Here is a 25,957-nt window from a genome sequence, read left to right on the forward strand (position 1 = left end):
GGCATAGCTTTACCTGGCAAAGACTTATAGATGATCTGGAGCCGGTGGGTTTGGCGACGAATATGAAGCGAGGGCCAGCCAATGAGAGCATACAGGTCGCAGTGGTGGGTAGTATATGGGGCTTTGGTGACAAAACGGATGGCACTGTGATAGCAAATTGGATGTAGTCTGAGTAGAGTGTTGGAGGCTATTTTGTAAATGACAACGCTGAAGTCAAGGATCGGTAGGATAGTCAGTTTTACGAGGGTATGTTTGGCAGCATGAGTGAAGGATGCATTGTTTGCGAAATAGGAAGCCGATTCTAGATTAAATGTTGTATTGGAGATGCTTAATGTGAGTCTGGAAGGAGAGTTTACAGTCTAACCAGACACCTAGGTATTTGTAGTTGTCCACATATTCTAAGTGAGAACCGTCCAGAGTAGTGATGCTAGACGTGCGGGCTGGTGCGGGCAGCGATCGATTGAAGAGCATACATTTAGTTTTACTTGCATTTAAGAGCAGTTGGAGGCCACGGAAGGAGTGTTGTATGGCATTGAATCTCGTCTGGAGGTTTGTTAACACAGTGTCCAAAGAAGGGCCAGAAGTATACAGAATGGTGTCGTCTGCGTAGAGGTGGTTCAGAGAATCACCAGCAGCAAGAGCGACATCATTGATGTAATACAGAGAAAAGAGACGACCCGAGAATTGAACCCTGTGGCACCCCCATAGAGACTGCCTGAGGTCTGGACAACAGGCCCTCCGATTTGACACACTGAATATCTGAGAAGTAGTTGGTGAACCAGGCGAGGCAGTCATTTGAGAAACCAAGGCTGTTGAGTGTGCCGATATGAATGCGGTGATTGACAGAGTCGAAAGCCTACATAATCATTCTTGGTTGGAAAAATAATACATAAATAGTTTGATAAATGAATGCTTGGAAGCTATCAGGACACAGGCCTGCCTGTGAAGTCATTTTACTAGCAGAATCCAAAAAGACTCATATCGAATGGCGGAATAAGTAGTCTAGTCTCACTCCAGATACAGGACTGAGTGCCACTGTCAGACAGCACCATCTGTGTTATACTCCATTAATTTGTCAGGAAATTTAGTTAGAAATTGTGCTGCTAATGCACATGACGTCAAAAACACGTATCTTAAAAGTAATGATGTTTTTGCTTGTGTGTCTGTGTGTGTATCTAACAACATCATGCTTTATGACTGTTTTTGAGAACCAACATCTTAAGAGGACTTTTGAACCACCTCAGGGACATCACAAAGGAGGCTTGGCAGATCAAATGCGTCAGAGCCTCTGGTGTGCGTACAGATGGCAGATTGATAGGGGGAAAGTTGCTCTGATGATTCTCATCACTTAATTTGTCATGCTCCACTCAATGAAGACTGAGTGAACTTGGGGAACCGCGTTTGAGTTTCAAATGTTCCATTTGAATAGTGTTTTGATTTTTGGTTGACTCAATATCTTACCTATGCTGTTGAAATTGGTGGTATTTCTCTGTGAGGAAAAGCAGAGAACATGTATAACTTAAATTTATGAATTTAAAATGTTCCTTAGTTTTCAACATAGATTTATAATGTCATTAACCAAACTTACATTTGGGTTTGTATACATATTAAGCCCACCAAAATATAAGTTTAGACATAACAAAATATACTATTATATATATATTTTTTATGACTTTACTTTGTTTTGGCAAAATATGTGAAAAGCATGGGTCGCTGTCATACCTTGTACATAAACTGCTTACAGGTAAGAAAACCAATATATAATTTTGTAATTTGGGTGAACTATCACTAACATTGAGGAGAAGGGTTGATTCTTAAAAAAGTCACCTAATAGCAAGAACAGCACCATCTAGTGGTAAGAACCTGGTAATATCAGGATGTAGCATGGGACATAAACCTAACAACTAAAATGAATCATTTCTATGATCAGGGGAAAAAAATCCATCACCAAATTCACTGAGAATACATTACATATGATGAAGAGACAATACTCCAAGCCACAGCTCCATACTATTTGTAAGACATGGAGAATTGATACTATACACTTGTTGTTGGGGTGGGATTGGTGTGGGGTGTAGGGGGTCCGTGGGTGGCTTTTGACCATTTCTGTGGATTCCTCATGTGTCACGGTCGTCGTCACCGTCCTATTAGCCACTATCGATCCCTTTTTGTGTATCTGTTGGTTTTGTCTGATTGTTTTCACCTGTGTGTTAGTTAATTAGTGTCTGTATATATTGTAGGTTGTCCCGCCCTTGTTTTGTGCGGGATTGTTTGTTTTGTCATTCGTTTCGTCTGTCGGTGTTTTTTGTGTTTATTATTCTCTGGTTTGTCTGTTATCCTGTTTTGGATAATTTCACCCTGTTTGTATTTTGGGTTGTCCGTGTATATTTTTGTTCACCGGAGAATAAACTTATTATCGCTATTTGCTCTCTGCGCCTGATTCCACCCACCTTGACTAGACGTGACATCATGTCTTACTCATTGTTAGAAAACATCCGATTTGGACCAAGCAGTTATGTACTGTAAAGGTACAGTTGGTGGACCAAAAAATGAATAAAAGACAACCATATGGGTGAATAAAGGAAAACAATATGACAATGCCAAGAGTGTGCAAAGCTGTCATCAAAGCAAAGGGTGGAAACTTTGAAGAATCTCAAATATATTTTGATTTGTTTGACACTTTTTTGGTTACTATATGATTCCATATGAGTTACTTCATAGTTTGTCTTCACTATTCTACAATTTATTAAAAAAAAATAAAAAAAAACTTGAATAAGTAGGTGTGTCCAAACTTTTGAATGGTACTGTATGTGAGAATGCTGTTCGTTGACTACAGCTCAGCGTTCAAAACCATATTGCCCACAAAGCTCATCAATAAACTAAAGACCCTGGGACTAAACACCTCCCTCTGCAACTGGATCCTGGACTTCCTGACAGGCTGCCCCCGGGTGGAAAGGGTAGGCAACAACATGTCTGCCACTCTGATCCTATACACGAGGGCCCCTCAGGGGTGCGTGGTTATTCCCCTTCCTGTACTCCCTGTTCTTCCACGACTGCGGCACGACTCAAACACCATCATTAAGTTTGCTGAAGACACAACGGTGGTAGGCCTGATCACCGACAACGATGAGACAGCCTATAGGGAGGAGGTCAGAGACCTGGCCATGTGGTGCCAGGACAACAACCTCTCCTTCAACGTGAGCAAGACAAAGGCTCCTTAACAGCTTCTACCCCCAAGCCAGAAGACTGCTGAACAATTAATCAAATGGCCACCCAGATTATTTGCATTGTTTTTACACTACTGCTACTTGCTGTTTACTATCTATATGCGTAGTCACTTACCACTACCTACATGTACATATACCTCAACTAACCTGTACCCCTGCACATTGACTCGATACTGGTACCCCCTGTATATAGCCTTATTATTGTTATTTTATTGTGTTAATTTTTTATATTTAGTAAATATTTTCTTAAACTGCCTTGTTGGTTAACACCTGTTGTATTAGGGCGCATGTGACAGAATTTGATTTGATCTTGGAAACCCTTCCCAGAAGAGTGGTTGCTGTTATAGCAGCAATGGGGGACCAATTCCATATAAATGCCCATGTCTTTTGAGATGTTCGACAAGGTGTCCACATACTTTTGTTGTGTTTCTTCATTGTGTGCTGTGCTAAAATCTGGATTCAGAGGCGCAGTCAAATCTCTGAAATGATGTTAAACACTGCCATCGTTCGGCGAGGGTTTGAAAAAGCCACATGTTTTTCTATAATAAAGTGACCAACCATACTGGTTAAATCTCCCCTGTCTCCACAAAGACTGTGCACTTGCAATGACATTGCGACTATGTACTGCCCCCCTAGCTAGGTAACTATGTATATAACGGTTACTTACTTGACTTTCCTTTAAAGATAACTTGGTAGCCGATTGTATGACAGGTGAATAATTAAACTATAATTAGTAGTGTGATTGCTAGCTCGAGCTCACACCTTCAAGCCAAGCGACGCGTTCGCTACTATGTAAGGCAAGTCCTTTCGTGATAAATACTCATTCACATAAAAAGCAAGTCTCTCTGTAGATTTGCAGCTTTGGCAAATTTACAGTCATATTACAAGGACAATTATTCAACGGAACAGAAAAGCGTTCCCTTGTTTATTCCCGAAAGTTGAATTTTCTTTGACTCTCGAAACGTCAAGATGCATATGTTTTATTTTAGTGTCCTCTAGCGGTGAATTTCTCTTTGGATAACGTTATCGACGTGCATTTCATAGTCATTGGATTTTACTTGCACCAAATGATATGAAGCACTAAGTAGCCTAAACACGCAATTACACCAGTCAGGCGATTCTCAATTTCCATCGTAACCTAAGACACAAATATTATAAATAATGGTTATTACATTTTAATAGAATTGTTACGACAATTCAATTATAGAATTGTTACATTTTATTTGAGCTCCCTCCCTACAAATAAAGAGGAAACATTCATGTGAAACTGACGAAATCTATTTTTGTTTCCGAGAAAATCGGTCAATTATATATAGCCTAGTAGTTTACATACAGTTTAAAAAATATATATATATATATTTTTAATATTTATTTATTTATTTGTAACACTTTATTTAGTACTTAGATTTTTTGTTGTATATACACTGACTGGAATAAAATGACAGGAGACAGTAACACCTAAACTCACATCTCACATGACAAGAGAGGAGGAGAAGCAGTACATCTCTCACTATAGCCCCAAAAAACAAAACATTTAACAGACCATAATAGTAACGTGTGATATGTTGGGAGATGCAAGACTGGACATGTTTACAATGAGAAGCGGTAGAAGGTGGCGTCACAGACCTAGTTAAGTGCCTCTGGAGTTTTGGACCTATTGTTTGGCCTCTGATTGATGTTCGAAACCCATTGTTTGTAGTATGAATGAGGTGACCAGTGAATATTAATGGAATTTCCCCCCAATTCGGATCTGTGTACTAAACACCCATTGACGAGAGAGGCAGAAGCTGAGGAAAGGCCTGGAATGGACAATGGTTTCACACTATATATATACACACCATACAAAACAAACTTCACAGTACTGCTTTACATAAAATATATCACTGTATATTTCCATTAGCTAGATTCCTTATCAGTAACTTTTTTTCCTGTTGAGTTTCCTTTATCTTAAAGTAGTTTGTATTTAAATTTTAACACATCTGGGTGTGACTAACAAGCACCGTATGTGGAGTGGAGACACATTGTCTGATATAACCTGACATATTAAGTTAAGACCAGAGAATCTCCTATTTAATATCACAGTAGATGCGACCCTTTACAGGTTGCCATTACCAGACCTCTCAACAGCACTCATAGTAAGTCCACTCCATTGAACTGTGAACCACCACCAGAGTTCAATGGGCATTCGTAGTGGTGGTTTAGTCACTCTGCAGCTCAAACTGTGATTCTCCCAGGCAGAAGTATGGTGAAAAGTAGACAGGGATATCACAGGCAGTTTACAAGGGTTTTCTTGTGCTTGTTAGCTACTTTAGTGCCGCTCTGGGGTTGCCAGAACAGTGCATCCTTGTTATCCTCGCTCTCCACTAGTATAGGCAGGATACACAGGTGGATAACTGGCAACCCTAGTCTGCCATAAGTGCAGCCTCCAGCTTGAGAGAACATTTATTTTCAAGTGCAGCAAATGTACTCATCCAGATGATTTTACTTGAACTGGTGGTTAAGAAATGAAAGTGTTAAGGGCCATATCTGCCATGCATCACCAAAATACAGTCTTTATGGGCATAATCAGGAGGTTGAAACTCTCATTGTTGCAAATAGAAATGTAATGTGTAGAGCTGACTAGATTCCCAATTCTGCATGACAGAATGTCTGTTCTACATTATGCATTTCTATCTGAACCTTCTGTGACTTTGCAGCTTCGTGAATAAGCCCCTGGTTTCTGTAAGGGCCTGCTCCATGGAGGCTGGCAAATGAGAGGGGTCCATTCCAGAGTGACTGATGGGGTTAGGCGATGGACTGTTCAAGATGGCTCCTCTGTTGGCTACTCGAGGGACTGGAGCATTAGCAGCTGCTTGAGGACCTTGGTCTGGCTCGTCTCTCTGATCTCCCCCGCCAGGAACATCTCGTCCACCACCGTGTACACCTTGTAGAAGTTGAACACCAGGTCCAACTCGCATACGTTGTGGAAATACTCATTCAACACCTCCACAAAGTTGTGAATGCCCTCCAGGTATGCCAGGTTGTTGTCTGTCACATCCACGCATATACAGAAGTACAGACCTGCATAGCGCCTATAGATGATCTTGAAGTTCCTGAACTCCACAAAGTTGGTGTGCTTGGCATCACGGACAGTCACCACAGCATGTACCTCCTCAATCAGCTTCTGTTTCTCGTCGTCATCAAACTGCATGTACCACTTGGCCAGTCGGCTCTTCCCTGCTCGGTTCTGAATAAGGATGAAGCGGATCATTGTCTTTTCTTTGAGTCGGTTGTTTTAAACAATATCAATTCCCGTAGCCTGGTGATTTATATATTTGATTTGACATAAATTCTCAAAATGATAGGATTGTTTTGACGACCGATTGCCCGCTATCTTCACGAGAATGTTTACATACAGTTGAACGCTTGCTCTGCAAGGGCCCCGGCTTTTAAGGATCGATGGGTAACGATGCTTCGTGGGAGGCAGCTGTTGATGTGTGCAGAGGGTTCCGGGTTCAAGCCCAGGTAGGGGCGGGGAAAGGGACGGAAGCTATACTGTTAAATTAGGTTGTAATTAAAACTCGTTTTTCAACCACTCCACAAATTTCTTGTTAACAAACTAGTTTTGGCAAGTCGGTTAGGACATCTACTTTGTGCATGACACAAGTCATTTTTCCAACAATTGTTTACAGACAGATTATTTCACTATATCACACTTCCAGTGGGTCAGAAGTTTACGTACACTAAATTGACTGTCTTTAAATAGCTTGGAAAATTCCAGAAAATGATGCCATGGCTTTAGAAGCTTCTGATAGCTTCGTTTGGCAGCAGGTAGCCTAGTGGTTAGAGCATTGGACTAGAAACTGTAAGATTGCAAGAATCCCAGAGCTGACAAGGTACAAATCTGTCGTTCTGCCCCTGAACAAGGCAGTTCACCCACTGTTCCTAGGCCGTCATTGAAAATAAGAAGTTCTTCTTAACTGACTTGCCCAGTTAAATAAAGGTAAAAAAATGTTTCGAGTCAATTGGAGGTGTACCTGTGGATGTATTTCAAGGCCTACCTTCAAACGCAGTGCCTATTTTCTTGACATCTTAGGAAAATCAAAAGAAATCAGCCAAGACCGCAGAAAAAAAAAAAAAAATTGTACATCTCCACAAGTCTGGTTCATCCTTGGGAGCAATTTCCAAACGCCTGAAGGTACGTTTGTCATCTGTACAAACAATAGTACGCAAGTATAAACATCATGGGACCACGCAGCCGTCATATCGCTCAGGAAGGAGATGCATTCTGTCTCCTAGAGATGAACCTACTTTGGTGTGAAAAGTGCAAATCAATCCCAGAATAACAGCAAAGGACCTTGTGAAGTTGCAGGAGGAAACCGGAACAGAAGTATCTATATCCACAGTAAAACTACTCTTAAATCGACATAACCTGAAAGGTCGCTCAGCAAGGAAGAAGCCACTGCTCCAAAATCTCCATAAAAAAGCCAGATTACGGTTTGCAACTGCACATGGGGACAAAGATTGTACTTTTTGGAGAAATGTCCTCTGGTCAGATGAAACAAAAATAGAACTGTTTGACCATAATGATCATAGTTATGTTTGGAGGAAAAAGGGGGAGGCTTGCAAGCCGAAGAACACCATCCCAACGGAATAAATCATTCTCTCTACAATTATTCTGACATTTCACATTCTTTAAAAAAAGTGGTGACCCTAACTGACAATGAATATTTACTTGGATTAAACGTCAGGAATTGTGAGAAACTGAGTTTAAATGTATTTGGCTAAGGTGTATGTTAATTTCTGACTTCAACTGTACTTATAGTCTCATCATCAGATGTATCAGGCAAGGAAACATCCAGTCAAACCTACTTGGTATCATCGCTTGTAAAACAAAAATATTCCAAAATGTGTTGTTTTTTTACTTTAAAAAGCAACATTTTAATTTTATTCATACTCCCCCCCCCTTGTAAACTGATCTTGAAACTGATAGCACAATCAATTGCAGTTGTATACTGTATTCAGTATATGTGCATGTTTGCATATTATTTTGACAGGTTGGAAGTAACACATGTTTGTTCCCCTGCCCTAATTCACTTTTCCTTCATTTTTTCCACAGGGTTTGGTCTGAAAGAGGGGAATGAAGATCACACTTTCACCTGTACTCTCTGTGTCTGTGCTGTGTATAGAATTGATGTATATCCAACACTTTGTTTACTCAGACCCTAGCACTGTAGAACCTGCTGTTTTCTCACTGGGTAACCCCAGTGGAGATCATTATGACAGCAGGGTTCCAAGACACATGCACCCAGGTACTTGACTTCTGAATATCAATTCACTGCATTTTGTTCGTTTGACAAGTGCAATGCTCTTGTCTGTTTTTAACGTGAAGCTCTTTTATAGCCAACTGACAAATTGCATAATTAAGATTGGTTTTGTAAAGCTGTAAGGAATAATTAAAGGATCCAGTTACTATGTTTTAATTGGTGAACTTGCTATATGGCTGATGTGGTTCATGATTTGGGCGTGTTACATACAGGGTTGGGTAGGTTACTTTCTAAATGTAATCCGTTACAGTTGCTAGTTACCTGTCCAAAATTGTAATCAGTAACATAACTTTTGGTTTACCCAAACTCAGTAACGTAATCTGATTACATTTAGTTACTTTTAGATTGCTTTACCCTTTTAAGAGGCATTAGAAAAATGAAAAATGCATGTTACCAATTGAACAACATCTATTGCAGGATAAATCAATGTAAAAGTTTACATAGCTGGTCATATATGGAAGTTAAATATTACTTTATGGGTTGGTTATGTAGGCTTCTTCTAACCCATTGCTTTCTACTACATATAATAACACGATTAAATTATATCTTTATATAAAAAAACGAATTCCAGTCATTCCAATAAATGTTATACCCCTTGATCTTCAAGAATAGGACCTGGAAATATGGAAGTATAGATTAGCCAAATTATTTTACCTGAGCATGTCATCTTCCCTCGAGCGCCAGGCTGCCCTGCAGTACGCATTCCTGCCACCATCATTTACGCACACCTGCCTTCCCTCGTCACGCACTTCAGCGATACTGGACTCACTCAATCACCTGTTTATTACCTCTCCTATATTTGTCAGTTCCCCGCTCTGTTCCCGCTGCTGCATTGTTTCTCATATGTCTGTGTTTCCTGTGTGCTGACGCTGTTCCTGTCTTGTTCTCGTATAAATGTCTTGACTCCCCCGTACCTGCTTCTCCTGTCCGGCGTCGGTCCTTACAGAGCATAACCCAAAAACTAAGGACTAATTAGCATAACCCAAAAACTAATTAGCCAGGCCTACTCTGTTGTTTATGATTTTGTCGTCATAGAGGACTGATTTGGCTCATTGATTCGAGTTGAAAAGTAAATGCTGCACTCATGGAATGGCATGCTTTGAGCTCTACTGAAAAGTGCTATTTACATGTGAAAAATGAATGCCATATGTGCATTTGCTAATGCCATGTTTTGCCTTGGTGACAGCTTTGCACACTCTTGGCATTCTCTCAACCAGCTTCACCTGGAATGATTTTCCAACAGTCTTGAAGGGGACTGTCTTAAAACAGTTAAACCAAAGGGAAAGTTTTGGGATTTACAAACTACAGGCCACTAAATACCCTGGTTTAAATGAAGATATGGATTTCTCACCCTTACTGTAGGGTCGTGATGGGTCCATTTGCTGTCATCTAGTGGACATGTTGCTCAATTGCCCTCAGCTATGTTTAGACTGTTGTTGTTCATGTTTTGCTGTGTTCTAGTGTACTATGGAATATATTCCTTTCTTATTCTTGACACTTCTCCCAGTCATATTTAAGGTTGGAACTACCTTTTAGTATTCTGATACTTCTAGCTTGGAGTTGTATATTTATGATAACATAGCTACAGTATTTCACCTTTTATTGTGTATAGGATTTCTTACTAGGTGTGTCCAATCAATTTAGTAACCACTCCCTCTTCCAATTAGGGCTAATTGGAAAAGCTGTTCAAAAGAGGACATTGTATTCCTTTTTTTTGTACTCGCTGATGAAGGCCATGCAGCCGTCGGTTAAATGTTTTTTTTTGTTTCTATTGAACATGCCATACTAATAAAGGCATTTTAATTAATTATTGTTACGGTTTTCTTCCGTCGAAGGAGAGGAGGACCAAAATGCAGCGTGGTTATTTATAAACATCTTTAATAAAGATGAAAATACAAACAATATACAAAAACAATAAACGTGAAAAACCGAAACAGCCCTATTTGGTGCAACAAACACAGAGACAGGAACAATCACCCACGAAATACTCAAAGAATATGGCTGCCTAAATATGGTTCCCAATCAGAGACAACGATAAACACCTGCCTCTTATTGAGAACCACTCCAGGCAACCATAGACTTACCTAGAATACTATACTAAACACAACCCCATCAATCTACAAAACCCCTAAACAAGACAAACACATAATTCACCCATGTCACACCCTGGCCTGACCAAAATAATAAAGAAAACACAAAATACTAAGGCCAGGGTGTGACAATTATATGAAGAGTGCCTTGGTCCTACTTTCTTTTTGATGTCCAATTTACCCCTTTTACCAAAGAGCACCTTCTATCTACCATAATGTACTATTGTGTACCTTAGTAGCGCTTCCCTTCCTCCTCTTTCTACTAGTCTTGAAGGAGTTCCCACATATGCCGAGCACTTGTTGACTGCTTTTCCTTCACTTTGTGGTCCAACTCATCCCAGACCATCTCAATTGGGTTGAGGTCGGGTGAATGTGGAGGCCAGGTCATCTGATGCAGCACTCCTTCTTGTTCAAATAGCCCATACACAGCCTGGAGGTGTGTTGAGTCATTGTCCTGTTGAAAACAAATGATTGTCCCACTAAGTCCAAACCAGATGGGATGGTGTATCGCTGTGGAATGCTGTGGTAGACATGCTGGTTAACTGTGCCTTGAATTCTAAATAAATCACTGACAGTGTCACCAGCAAAGCACCATCACACCTCCTCCTCCATGCTTCACGGTGGGAACCACACATTCGGAGAACATCTGTTCGCCTACACTGCGTCTCACATAGATAGACACAGCAGTTGGAACAAAAAATCTCAAATTTGGACTCATCAGACCAAAGGACAGATTTCCACCGGTCTAATATCCATTGCTCGTGTTTCTTGGCCCAAGCAAATCTCTTCTTATTATTGGTGACCTTCAGTAGTGGTTTCTTTGCAGAAATTCGACCACGAAGGCCTGATTCATGCAGTCTCATCTGAGCAGTTGATGTTGAGATGTGTCTGTTACTTTAACTCTGTGAATCATTTATTTGGCCTGCAATTTCTGAGGCTGGTAACTCTAATGAAATTATCCTCTGCAGCAGAGGTAACTCTGAGTCTTCCTTTTCTGTGGTGGTCCTCATGAGAGCCAGTTTCATCACAGCACTTGATGGTTTTTGCGACAGCACTTGAGGAATTGGATTGACTGATCTTCATGTCTTAAAGTATTGATGGTCTGTCATTTCTCTTTTCTTATTTGATCTGTTCTTGCCATAATATGGACTTGGTCTTTTACCAAATAGGGCTATCTTCTGTATACTACCCCTACCTTTTCACTACACAATTGATTGGTTCAAACGCATTAAGGAGGAAAGAAATTCTACAAATTAACTTTTAACAAGGCACACCTGTTTATTGAAATGCATTCCAGGTGACTAACTCATGAAGCTAGTTGAGAGAATGACAAGAGTGTGCAAAGCTGTCATCAAGGCAAAGGGTGGCTACTTTGAAGAATCTCAGATAGTACATATATTTTGATTTGTTTAACACTTTTTTGGTTACTACATGATTCCATGTGTTATTTCTACTATGTAGAAAATAGTACAATTAAGAAAAACCATAGAATGAGTAGGTGTGTCCAAACATTTGACTGGTACTATATATATAGTTGGATATATAGTGTGTATATACGTATACGTCCAAAAATGTATGTAGCAGCTACAGATTGCCCTTTAAGTCTATCAAACTTAGATTGAGCAATAAAAGCTTCACTTTTATACCATTGGCTGGGATCACATTTTTCATTGGCTGTCAAAAACAATGATTTATAGGCAGCTTAAACTTCTTGAATTCAACCATTATTGGATTCAAATACATATTTAGATTTGTGAACAGCCATCCACAACAACCACAATCCGTAAGGCACAAATAGCTAAATGAGAGAGCAGGAGTGTGATTCACATCAATGCGCTTATTTAGATATCAATAATAAATTATGTCCATATCGCCGTAGACTAAACCACTGCTGTCATCCTTACCGCCAAGCTTTTATTCAAGTTGGATAATCTTTGGATGCCGACAGCAGTCGCACCATTGGAAGATATAGCTTGGACTGTGGCCTGCAAATGCCGTTTCCTGCACTTTACCCACAATCCATCAAACACATTTGGTGTCATCATAGTGGTCTCTGATTTACGGTCATACTCGCTCAAGTGGAACAAATTTAAATTTAGTGCTGATTTGAATGTCATTGAGAAAACAAAGAAGTGTCAAATATATGTTTTTCGCAAACATCCTTTCTGGATTTAAAAGTATCTGTAATCTGAATACAATATTTTTGCTGGCAACGTAACAGATTACATTTACCATTTTTTTAAATCCCTTACTTTTAATGGATTACATGTAATCTGTTACTCCCCAACCCTGGTTACATACTAATCTTCAACATAATAGACATTAATAAATATAGAGCAAATTAATAAAAACCAACTGCGGTGGTTTAAACTGTAGAGTAATATAATAGAAATGTGTTTTTTAATTAAATTCTTTCTAGTGTGGGAACCACGCTTGTGGTGCCAAGGTCTAGTTAGAGCATTGGGCCAGTAACCAGAAGGTTTCTAGTTCAAATCCCCAACCTGACAAGGTAAAAATCTGAAGCTAATGTTTTAATACAAGGTCACATGACAAATTTAACAGCTTCCTATTGTTTGATTTTATTGATTTGATTTATTATTTATTTTATTACGCTCCTAAGTGAACAGCTATCAACTGATATTAAATCATAGGTCACCATTTCTCTCCCTCCACAGCATATCTGTTGTTTGGGTTAAAGATAAGTTGTGCCCTTGACGTTGTGACAGTCTGTAAGAGACACAGTGGACAAATTGGAACAGAGTTAGGCTATATGAATAATTGAATAGGATACATTTTTGTCAATCTAAGTGGTTTTCTAATTATTATTTCTCAATTTGATCGTTTAAATAACACCAGTGACATAAGACAGTAATTTTCATGGAAAACTATCCAAAATTAATTTAAGTTAGATCCATAGGAATGTTTTTAGTACAAGTGAACCAGAAAAAAGCTGATAAACTGGCACCAACTTTTGCAGGCCCTAGCAGATTTACTAAACAATAAGTTTCATATTTTGACTATTTGATCTCCCAGTGTCAGAAAGTACAGAATGCAGGCATTTGTCAATGCAACAGGTCTGTACAATAAGATTACAAGTGAAAGGGGCTCTGGGATTGTTTTACTTTAGCAGGTGCCTATTCCGGTATGATTACAGTTGAAGTCGGAAGTTTACATGCACCTTAACGAAATACATTTAAACTCAGTTTTTCACAATTCCTGACATTTAATCCTAGTAAATATTCCCTGTCTTAGGCCAGTTAGAATCACCACTTTATTTTAAGAATGTGAAATGTCACAATAATTGTAGAGAGAATCATTTATTTCAGCTTTTATTTCTTTCATCACATTCCCAGTGGGTCAGAAGTTTACATACACTCAATTAGTATTTGGTAGTATTGCCTTTAAATTGTTTAACTTGGGTCAAACGTTTCGGGTAGCCTTCCACAAGCTTCCCACAATAAATTGGGTGAATTTTGGCCCATTCCTCCTGACAGAGCTGGTGTAACTCAGTCAGGTTTGTAGGCCTCCTTGCTCACACACGCTTTTATAGTTCTGCCCACAAATCTTCTCTAGGATTGAGGTCAGGGCTTTGTGATGACCACTCCAATATCTTGACTTTGTTGTTCTTAAGCCATAACTTTGGAAGTATGCTTGGGGTCATTGTCCATTTGGAAGACCAAGCTTTAACTTCCTGACTGATGTCTTGAGATGTTGCTTCAATCCATATAATTTTCCTCCCTCATGAAGCCATCTATTTTGTGAAGTGCACAAGTCCCTCCTGCAGCAAAGCACCCCCACAACATGATGCTGCCACCCCCGTGCTTCATGGGATGGTGTTCTTCGGCTTGCAAGCCTCCCCCTTTTCCCTCCAAACATAACTATGATCATTATGGTCAAACAGTTCTATTTTTGTTTCATCTGACCAGAGGACATTTTTCCAAAAAGTACGATCTTTGTCCCCATGTGCAGTTGCAAACCATAGTCTGGCTTTTTTATGGTGGTTTTGGAGCAGTGGCTTCTTCCTTGCTGAGCGGCCTTTCAGGTTATGTCGATATAGGACTTGTTTTACTGTGGATATAGATACTTTTGTACCTGTTTCCTCCAGCATCTTCACAAGGTCCTCTGTTGTTTTTCTGGGATTGATTTGCTCTTCTCGCACCAAAGCACGTTCATCTCTAGGAAACAGAACGCATATCCTTCCTGAGCGGTATGACGGCTGCGTGGTCCCATGGTGTTTATACTTGCGTACTGTTGTTTTTTCAGATGACAAACATAACTGCAGGCGTTTGGAAATTGCTCCCAAGTATGAACCAGACTTGTGTAGGTCTACAATTTTTCCTGTGGTCTTGGCTGATTTCTTTTGATTTTCCCATGATGTCAAGCAAAGGCACTGAGTTTGAAGGTAGGCCTTGAAATACATCCACAGGTACACCTCCAATTGACTCAAATGATGTCAATTAGCCAATCAGAAGCTTCTAAAGCCATGACATAATTCTCAGGAATTTTCCAAGCTGTTTAAAGGCTCAGTCAACTTAGTGTATGTAAACTTCTGACTCACTGGAATTGTGATACAGTGAATTATAAGTGAAATAATCTGTCTCTAAACAATTGTTGGAAAAATGACTTGTGTCATGCACAAAGTAGATGTCCTAACCGACTTGCCAAAACTATAGTTTGTTCACAAGAAATGTGTGGAATGGTTGAAAAATGAGTTTTAATGACTCCAACGTAAGTGTCTGTAAACTTCCGATTTCAACTGTATATGTAGGGTGAATTCAGAAAATGTGGGACACACGTTCGGAGGTTTAAAAAAAAATAATAATAATATTTAACCTTTATTTAACTCAGCAAGTCAGTTAAAGAACAAATTATTATTTACAATGACAGCCTACCAAAGGGTGGGTGCAACTCAATATTAGGAAGGTGTTCTGAATGTTTTGTACACTCAGGGTAGGTTCTGCCAGTGTCTGTTTGTGCAAGGACCACCAATAACCACCAAGGACAGCGAGCGTTGCTGTTTTATCAAGTGAAAAACAGACTTCATGGCGTTTATAGAACATTGGTGCTGTTTAATTAGAATGTACGAGAACAAATGTGTAGCTGAAATAGGATACTGCCGAGAAATGTTTCCAATTCCAATGATGATGATGGTTATAAGTACATGATGTGGATTGTTGCCACAACACAACTTTGTCTTCAGGGTCACCACTGTCTCTATAATAATAATAATAATATATGCCATGTCTCTGTCAGACAGATTTACTATGGGTTCTATGGTATGTAATTACACATGTTCTGTAATCAGTAACTTTCACACAGTTCACCCAGTTTATTTGGATTTGATTTGTTTTTATGTATGTAGTTACTTTACTATCTACCTCCTGTTGCATTTTATGAAATGTAATCTGACATAATGACCGAAGTTGCATCACTGATTATTGTAATTATTGTTGTTATTGTATATTGATTGTTAATGCTGTATAGGATTTCCCCCTCAATTATATCCCATTAAGTATGTTTACCTTCCTTATATCATTCTTCCTTTTCAGGAAGGGTTTTGGGGTTCTTGGAAGCTTCTTTCATTCTGCCACTGATTGGTAATCGGGCCCTTAGCTGTAATCCAGCCAGGGTGACTCCCAAGCAAGATGTTCAAATGTTTAGCCTACTTTGACCCAATGCAATATTAAACTACGCTACATTGTTTTGACCAGGGTCCCGGAACACTTGGAGAACAAACAGATAATCACGAGTATTTATGCCTGCCTGCCCTTGAGGAGGTTTGCAGATTGCTATGAACCTTTCAGAAGAACGAGTCTGTCTCCCCATATTCATGTGTCTGTATATTGTTTGTCTTTTTAATAATTAAATATAGAAGTTGTTCGCCTTCTGCTTGGGTTAAACTTTTTTCACACCTTGAGCAAATCCATTATTTCCGACAGCTCCATTTTTCAACACTGTTGCATTATCCACAATCAGAGGAGAATAATACCAATATTTCAATACATTTTTGTGTGAACAGGTAAGCTAATATAATTATTAAAATATTCAAACGTGTTTTTGTAACTTTAAAAGCAACAATGATTTTGATTGAGATCCATTATTACAACACATTCTTTTGCAAAGACTTTTCCCCCTTGTAAGCTGATCTTGAAAGTAATAGCACAATTAGTGTTAGTTGTATACTGTATACAGTATATTTGCATGTTTGCATATTATTTTAACAAGTTTGAAGTAACACGTCTTTGTTCATCTGCCCAAACTCACTTCTCCTTCATATTTGTATCACTCACAGGGTTTGATCTGAAGGAGAGGGGAATGAGGATCAATCTTTCAACTGTATTCTTTGTGTCTGGGCTGTGTATAGGATTTCTGTCTATCCTATACATTGTTTACTCAGACCCGAGCACTGTAGACCCAGCTGTTTTCCTTCTGGGTAACTCCAATGGAGTTCAGTATGACAGGGGGGTTCCAAGACACATGCACTCAGGTAATTTACTTATTACTTATTATTGATAATATATATTTTTTATTACAATGTAATATCATTCAGTTATAAAAAAAAATCATTTAATTGAAACAACTAGGTTATTGGGTCTCTTTCCTCTTAATATGGAGGTGTACAGTGAGTGTACAAAACATTATGAACACCTGCTCTTTCAATGACAAACTGACTTTGTGAATCCAGGTGAAAGCTATGATCCCTTATATGGTTACATAAAAACTGTAATATCTTATGCTTCACGGAGTCGTGGCTGAACGACTATATTATCAACATACAGCTGGATGGTTATACCTTGTATCAGCAGGATAGATCAGTGGCATCTGGTAAGAAAAGGAGTGGGGGGCCTATGCATATATGTAAACAACAGCTGGTGCACGATATCTAAGGAAGTCTCACGGTTTTGCTCGCCTGAGGTAGAGTATCTCATGATAAGCTGTAGACCACACTATCTACCTGTATCTTTATTAGCTGTCTACATACCACCACAGACCGATGCTGGCACTAAGACCGCACTGAATGAGCTGTATAAGGCCAGAAGCAAACAGGAAAACGCTCATCCAGAGGTGGCGCTCTTAGTGGCCGGGGACTTCAATGCAGGGAAACTTAAATCTGTTTTACCAAATTTCTATCAGTATGTTGAATGTGCAAACAGAGGGAAAAAACTCTAGACCACCTTGACTCCACACACAGAAATGCATACAAAGCTCTCCCTCACCCTCCATTTGGCAAATCTGACCGTAATTCTATCCTCCTGATTCCTGCTTACAAGCTAAAATTAAAGCAGGAAGCACCAATGACTCAGTAAATAAAAAAGTGGTCAGATGAAGCAGATGCTAAGCAACAGGACTGGTTTACTAGCACAGACTGGAATATGTTCCCGAATTCTTCCTATGGCATTGAATAGTACACCACATCAGTCATTGGCTTCATCAATAAGTGCATCGATGATGTCGTCCCCACAGAGACTGTATGTACAAACCCCAACCAGAAGCCTTGGATTACAGGCAACATCCGCACTGAGCTAAAGGCTAGAGCTGCCGCTTTCAAGGAGCGGGACTCTAACCCGGAAGCTTAGAAGAAATCCCGGTATGCCCTCCGACGAACCATCAAAAAGGTAACGTGTCAATACGGGACTAAGATCGAATCATACTACACCAGCTCCGAAGCTCGTCAGATGTGACAGGGCTTGCAACCATTACAGACTACAAAGAGAAGCGCAGCCGAGAGCTGCCCAGTGACACGAGCCTACCAGATGACACGAGCCTCGTGTACCCTCTAGCATGCGCTGACCAACTGGAAAGTGTCTTCACTGACATTTTAAACCTCTCCCTGTCCGAGTCTGTAATACCAACATGTTTTAAGCAGACCGTCCAGAGTCCCTGTACCCAAGAACACTAAGGTAATTTGACTAAATGACTACTGACCCGTCTCGCTCACGTCTGTAGCCATGAAGTGCTTTGAAAGGCTGATCATGGCTCACATCAACACCATTATTCCAGAAACCCTAGACCCACTCCAATTTGCATACCGCCCTAACAGATCCACAGATGATGCAATCTCTATTGCACTCCACACTGCCCTTTCCCACCTGGACAAAAGGAACACCTATGTGAGAATGCTTTTCATTGAATACAGCTCAGCGTTCAACACCATAGTGCCCTCAAAGCTCATCACTAAGGTAAGGACCCTGGGACAAAACACCTCCCTCTGCAACTGGATCCTGGACTTCCTGACGGGCCGCCCCCAGGTGGTAAGGGTAGGTAACAACACATCCACCATGCTGATCCTCAACACAGGGGTCCCTCAGGAGTGCGTGCTCATTCCCCTCCTGTACTCCCTGTTCACTCATGACTGCATGGCCAGGCACGACTCCAACACCATCATTAAGTTTGCCAATGACACAAGACTGGTAGGCCTGATCACGACAACGACGAGACAGCCTATAGGGAGGAGGTCAGAGACCTGGTCGTGTGGTGCCAGGATAACAACCTCTCCCTCAATGTGATCAAGACAAAGGAGATGATTGTGGACTACAGGAAAAGAAGGACAGAGCATGCCCCCATTCTCATAAACGGTGCTGGAGTGGAGCAGCAGACGAACATGGTCCAAGCAACAAACTAACATGGTCCAAGCCCACCAAGACAGTCGTGAAGAGGGCACGACAAAACCTATTCCCCCTCAGGAGACTGAAAAGATTTGGCATGGGTCCTCAGATCCTCAAAAGGTTCTACAGCTGCACCACTGGTTGCATCACTGCCTGGTATGTCAACTGCTCGGCATCCGACCGCACGTCACTACAGAGGGTAGTGTGTACGGCCCAGTACATCACTGGGGCCAAGCTTCCTGCCATCCAGGACCTCTATACCAGGCGGTGTCAGAAGAAGGCCCTAAAAATTGTCAAAGACTCCAGCCACCCTAGTCATAGACTGTTCTCTCTACTACCGCATGGCGAGAGGTACCGGAGCGCCAAGTCTATGTCCAAGAGGCTTCTAAACAGCTTCTACCCCCAAGCCATGCGACTCCTGAACATCTAATCAAATGGCTACCCAGACTATTTGTATTGCCCCCCCCTCTTTTACACTGCTTCTGCTCTCTATTATTATCTATGCATAGTCACTTTAATAACACTACCTACATGTACATATTACCTCAATTACCTCAATTAACCAGTGCCCCAGCACATTGACTCTGTACCGGTACCCCCTGTATATAGTCTCGCTATTGTTTTTGTCTATTTTTAAACTGCATTGTTGGTTAGAGGCTTGTAAGTAAACATTTCATTGTAAGTTGTATTCTGTTGTATTCGGCACATGTGACTAATATGATTTGATTTGAAACCAGGCTACCTGATGGCACTCTGATAAATGCAGAAAATTGCCAATCAAAATAAACGTTCTACCACAGCTACCATGGTATTTTTGCGAAGCATATTTGATTCTGAATTCGGAAGTACAGTATAACGTTTGTATGTGAAATCTACACTACATTGTGGGGGTGCAACTCAATATTAGAAAGGTGTTATTAATGTTTTGTACACTCAGTGCAAGTGCAATCCAGCCTTACGTCTCATTATAAGTAGTGTTTTTGTTACCCTGGAGTTGTATTGGATGTGTGTGAGTGAATCGTAAAACATCTATTACTCCTGAAAGCATTGTGGTTCCAAGAGGTTAGAGAGCACAGTGCTGGAAACACTAGGTGTTTGATTCCCATATAGAGGACACATATCAGGGTTTGGGTCAATTCCATTTCAATTCCAGGCAATTCAGAAAGTAAATGAAATACCAATTCCAATAAAAAAAGTGTCCTAATTGAAAAGCATTGGAAGATAATTGGAATTGGAGTTGGAATTGAATTGTACTCCCTGAATTGACTGAAATTGAAATGGAATTGACCCCAAACAATCCACACACTGAGGAAAACTACTCAATTTCGAAATTGCACCTTGTGCATTCTACTATTACAACTTTAAAAAGTAAGTTGAAAGCCGGACTCAGTTCGGGGGGAGGGGGGCGTCCTCTCAGTTTGGGAACCACTGTGCTAAATGACCACAATTTTCATTAATTATCTTTAAATGATCTCTTTCAGATGAGAACAGGAGTGTTGCAGCCAACCTGTCCCAAAAGGTGCGTCTGCTATGTTGGATCATGACTGGACCTAAGAACCTGGAGTCTAGAACCAAACACATCCGGGCCACCTGGGCCAACCGATGCAACAAAATCCTCTACATGAGTTCAGTGGAGACAGAATTCCCCACAGTGGGGCTCAACGTAACCGAGGGACGAGACCAGCTCTACTGGAAGACCATCAGAGCCTTCCAGTACATCTACCAACACCACCGCAACGACTATGACTGGGTCCTCAAAGCTGATGATGACACGTTCGTGGTCATCGAAAACCTCCGCTACACCTTGTCCAAACAGGACCCGGAGAAGCCTGTATACTTTGGGAGAAGGTTCCGCCCGTTCGTCCACCAGGGTTACATGAGCGGTGGAGCCGGCTATGTCCTCAGTAAAGAAGCCGTCAGAAGGTTCATCGAGGGATTCGACATGGCGAAATGTACCCACTTTTCCATCATAGAAGACATGGCTCTGGGGAAGTGTATGGAGACAATGGGTGTGGAGCCGGGAGACTCCAGAGATGTGAAGGGAAGGCAGACGTTTCATCCCTACCCACCAGACAAGTACCTGATCAAAAAGCCACCCAGTAAACGGCCTTGGTTTCTCTTGTATGACTACTACAAACCCAGAGAGGTAAGCATACCCTACCCCTAATCAACTGTTCACTTACAAGTACACTCATACCATTCTATTCTATTCTCAACTCTATGTGTGGTTGTGATGCTCTCAATCATGTGTAGTATAGGAGAGTTGTCATAGGTGCTTAGGGTTTGGTATTCACAGTGTAATGACTGACGTAAATCTTTACTTATAGATTTACTCATGGCTTTGTACTTATTATAAATTAGTAGCCTTGCACAAACCTTGGCTTACGTTAGTGAGCATTTCTCATTTGCCAAGATAAACCATCCACATGACAGGTGTGGCATATCAAGAAGATGATTAAATAGCATGATCATTACACAGTTGCACCTTGTGCTGGGGACTATAAAAGTGAACTCTAAAATGTGCAGTTACACAACACAATGCCACAGATGCCTCAAGTTTTGATGGAGCGTGCAATTGGCATGCTGACTGCAGGAATATCCACCAGCGCTGTTGACAGATAATTTAACATGAATTTCTCTACCATATGCCGCCTCTAATGTCGTTTTAGAGAATTTGGCAGTACGTCTAACCGGCCTCACAACCGCAGACCACATGTAACCACGCCAGCCCAGGACCACCATATCTGGCTTCTTCACCTGCGGGATCGTCTGAGACCAGCCACAGGGATAGCTGATGCACAACCAAAGAATTTCTTCATAAACTGTCAGAAACCGTCTCAGGGAAGCTCATCTGCATGCTCGTCGTCCTCACTAGGGTCTTGACCTGACTGTTATTCAGCGTCGTAACCGACTTCAGTGGATAAGTGCTCACCTTCAATGGTCACTGGCACTCTGGAGAAGTGTGCTCTTCCCGGATGAACTCCAGTTTCAACTGTACCTGGCAGATGGCAGACAGCGTGTATGGTGTTGTGTGGGCGAGTGGTTTGCTGATGTCAACGTTTTGAACAGAGTGCCCTATGGTGAGGTTATGGTATGGGCAGGCATAAGCTATGGACAATGAACACAATTGCATTTTATTGATGTCAATTTAAATGCACAGAGATACCGTGACGAGATCCTGAGGCCCATTGTCGTGCCATTCATCTGCCGCTATCACCTCATGTTTCAGCATGATAATGCAGTCCCATGTCACGAGAATCTGTACACAATTCCTGGAAGCTGAAAATGTCCCAGTTCTTCCAGGGCCTGCATACTCACCAGACATGTCCCCCATTGAGCATGTTTGGGATGCTCTGGATCGACTGGCATGTACGACAGCGTGTTCCACTTCCCACCAATATGCAGCAACTTCACACAGTCATTGAAGAGGAGTGGGACAACATTCCACAGGCCACAATCAACAGCCTGATCAACTCCATGTGAAGGAGATGTGTCGCGCTGCATGAGGCTAACGGTGGTCATACCAGATACTGACTGGTTTTCTGACCCACGCTCCTTTTTTTTAGGGTATCAGTGACCAACAGATGGATATCTGCATTCCCAGTGTTAGGTTCTAATCTGTAAGAGTAAATGACTCCACGGACACCAGAGAAGCTTAACCAAGTTCTATTCTTCCCAAAGGGTCGATACTGCGGTAATTCAGACAAAGACATGGCTTCCCCCGTGGTATTATTCATACCCCGCTTTGGGTGGCGTCTCCTCCTCGTCTCTAAACATTGCATCATTCTTGCTAATCAGGGAGCTAAGTGATATGAGCCTTAAACGGTTTCTCCCCTTATCAGTGCTGTCACATGCGATCGTTTTCCCTGCACTCAGCCCCTCCCAAGCTTCTTTATGGCTCCCCTCATGTCTCTTTTGTAACCTATGTTCCTATACCTCTGAGTATAACAATGTTCAAAGTTTCACCCTGAATCCGACACCAGTCATGTGAAATCCATAGATTATGGCTTTATTTATTTCAATTGACTGATTTCCTTATATGAACTGTAACTCAGTAAAATCTTTTAAATTGTTCCATGTTGGGTTTATATTTTTGTTCAGCGTATAAAGTTTTACACAGGCTTAATACAGCCTTTCTTTCTCCCAGGGCCCAGAATGTTGTTCAGATCACACCGTATCCTTTCACTACATCTACAATGTACAGATGTACATGCTGGAATATCTGACCTATAACCTACGGCCCTACGGATATCAGTACAGGTACAACCCTGATTCTGCAGGAACTGAAAGTGAGAGTAACACACCCACACCTGTCTCTTCCTAACACAGAGATAACACAGACAGACTACTGCACTGAAGAAAGTATGTATGACTGTGTAATGTTTAAATGCCAGAAACAACAGCTGACCCCTGCCACTTTGTTTGGTATGCTGAGCGATGAGACTGGGGACTGTAACCACTCTCAAATTCATCGACACGGTAGTTTTAAACATATTTTGAAACGATACATGGTTTGTTTACAACGACTCGAATGACAGCAACTATATTAACAATGAAGCTCTAGAGTTATTGTGAAAGGGTGAGACAGTTTATAGCATTTGCTATTTATTGTATATCATTAATCAAATCTGATTTGAGAAGTAGGGAATCTTCCAGACTGCTTTTAACTGTAGGTTTGTAATACTGACCACAAGTGTCAGTCATTTCCCCTGTTTATGTCATTCAATAGTACATATGATACTTATTGTAGCTGAAAGTGCTTATGATTTAAGCACTCCATGTTTTATTTTATTATATATTTATTAAAACAAACACGTTTATTCTGTTGTGTGAGCTTCACATTTCCTTCTTTGCTTTTGTTGTACAATATTAAACAAAAATATATTTTACAGCCAAGTGTTCATTTTTTACAACTTACAGTAAAACAAAGGTTAACATGGTAGTTTGTTAATATGAAAATATAAGTATCTACTTCATGTCTTCTACAGATTTCTGGAGGTCGAGCACGATATATAACACTCAGTTTGTTAGCAAAAGATGAAACTGAGATAGAACTGGACTAAATACAACACACATACAGTAGATATGTCATTATGTCATGAGAATCCTGACCTGTGAGAATCTGTTCAGATTACAGGGTTTATGGTTTGGAAGTTATTAAGGTCTCTTTTTATTGGACAATTATTTGAAGCAACACAATGGTGTGTGAAAATAGACACAATGTAAACAGGTTGAACATTTGTACAGTACAGGGGCTGGTTCACAGTCTACATAAAGAACACAGAAACAAAGAGACAGTATACAGGTCCTCTCTGGAGCATCAGTGTAGCAGTGCTGTCGTTCGCCTGAGCTTTGGTCGAACTGTAACTGATAGAAAGCCCATGTCCCGATTCTCCACCCTTCTGCGAAGTATGCACTTACACACTCCCCATCCTCAGGAGAATTGGGACGCAGCCATAGATAGATAGGAGCCCATGTCCTCAGTGCATCCCTCTGACATTATCATTGGGGAATTTGCACACGGCCCTTCTCTCTTTAAACAAAGCACAACTGTCTGTTACGTGCGGACGCAAACGCTCCTGCACCCCGCCTCCGACTCAAACTGGTTTCCGTTACCCTGGCAACCTCCGTACCAGAACTGGGCGCAGGAGTTGGCTTCCGGATCGTAGTACCACCTGACCACATACTGACGACACGGCCCAGGGTCCAACGGCTGTCTGCACCCCACCACTGGAACAGACAAGAGGTTTTTGTCATACTGTTTCATTGATTTATTCATGTTTAGGGGGTAGATCAGCTTTAATATTGCCGATAGATTGTAGATTCCATCAATGTAATCGTCTGCATCATTTCCAATCGACCATACATATATTTTTTCCTTTATTATTTTCCCCTAACCCTACCATCCCTCCACTAATTGGAGTAAACTAATGGACAACAACTCTTAGGCTTCTCCTTCCAGATTATACATACTAAATACATTTGATGGAGACAGTATATTTTACAATAGTTATCTTTTGTTTGTTTTGAGTCCCATCCTTCAGCTCCACTCAACCCTCCCATCTATCTCTGAACACCATCCGGTTATGATTTCTATTTGCCATATATTTTAACTGTACTGTGATGTTTCAGAAAAGTTCTCATTCTAAATTAAAGATACACATTTTTGCTAAGAGTATTATTATATTATTCATCGATTGACTATGACTTTTTTAAATCACCCAGCAGCCATTCCTGAAGCTGCGACCAAAAACAACTACATATGGACAGCACCAAAACAAATGATCTAATGATTCTCTTCTCGTCTCTTCTCTTCAGTTTCTGTAAGACTTTATAAAGGCTTCTTCATCCAAATAACAAGTTATAAAGCATTACACATGTTTTATAAATACTTATAGGACTTTATACTTCAACACACATAGACTAACAGAGAGACAAATGGGTTAATATGTCTGTTTGTTAAAGATGTGACAATCCTGAACAAGTAAACAGATCTGAGTCTACCAGGTAACAGCAGGTAGCCTAGTGGTTAGAGTGTTGGACTAGGCAGGTAGCCTAGTGGTTAGAGTGTTGGACGAGGCAGGTAGCCTAGTGGTTAGAGTGTTGGACGAGGCAGGTAGCCTAGTGGTTAGAGTGTTGGACTAGGCAGGTAGCCTAGTGGTTAGAGTGTTGGACGAGGCAAGTAGCCTAGTGGTTAGAGTGTTGGACTAGGCAGGTAGCCTAGTGGT

General features: G+C 40.8%; 3 protein-coding genes across 3 annotated transcripts in view; 1 reads left to right on the forward strand and 2 right to left on the reverse strand.

The window, feature by feature from the left end:
• Positions 1-4,790: 4,790 nt before the first annotated feature.
• On the reverse strand, positions 4,791-6,607 carry LOC118399511 (AP-2 complex subunit sigma-like). Its single transcript, XM_035795644.2, has one exon. The coding sequence runs from the start codon at positions 6,475-6,477 to the stop codon at positions 6,049-6,051; it is 429 nt and encodes a 142-aa protein (XP_035651537.1). The 5' UTR covers positions 6,478-6,607; the 3' UTR covers positions 4,791-6,048.
• Positions 6,608-20,754: 14,147 nt separating this feature from the next.
• Positions 20,755-23,553, forward strand: c1galt1a (core 1 synthase, glycoprotein-N-acetylgalactosamine 3-beta-galactosyltransferase 1a). The gene is made up of 2 exons (XM_035794734.1): positions 20,755-21,375; positions 23,377-23,553. Exons 1-2 carry the CDS (start codon positions 20,770-20,772, stop codon positions 23,551-23,553), a joined length of 783 nt encoding a protein of 260 aa, XP_035650627.1. The 5' UTR covers positions 20,755-20,769.
• A 326-nt stretch (positions 23,554-23,879) lies between these two features.
• col28a1a (collagen, type XXVIII, alpha 1a) overlaps positions 23,880-25,957 on the reverse strand; it is a 28,265-nt gene continuing 26,187 nt past the window's right edge. The window contains exon 38 of the mRNA XM_052472237.1: positions 23,880-24,959. Coding sequence (XP_052328197.1) covers positions 24,787-24,959 — 173 coding nt within the window. The 3' untranslated portion in view covers positions 23,880-24,786. The remainder of the gene's footprint in view (positions 24,960-25,957) is intronic.

Source organism: Oncorhynchus keta, chromosome 20 (genome assembly GCF_023373465.1).
Source record: "Oncorhynchus keta strain PuntledgeMale-10-30-2019 chromosome 20, Oket_V2, whole genome shotgun sequence".
Taxonomy (NCBI): Eukaryota; Metazoa; Chordata; class Actinopteri; order Salmoniformes; family Salmonidae; genus Oncorhynchus; species Oncorhynchus keta.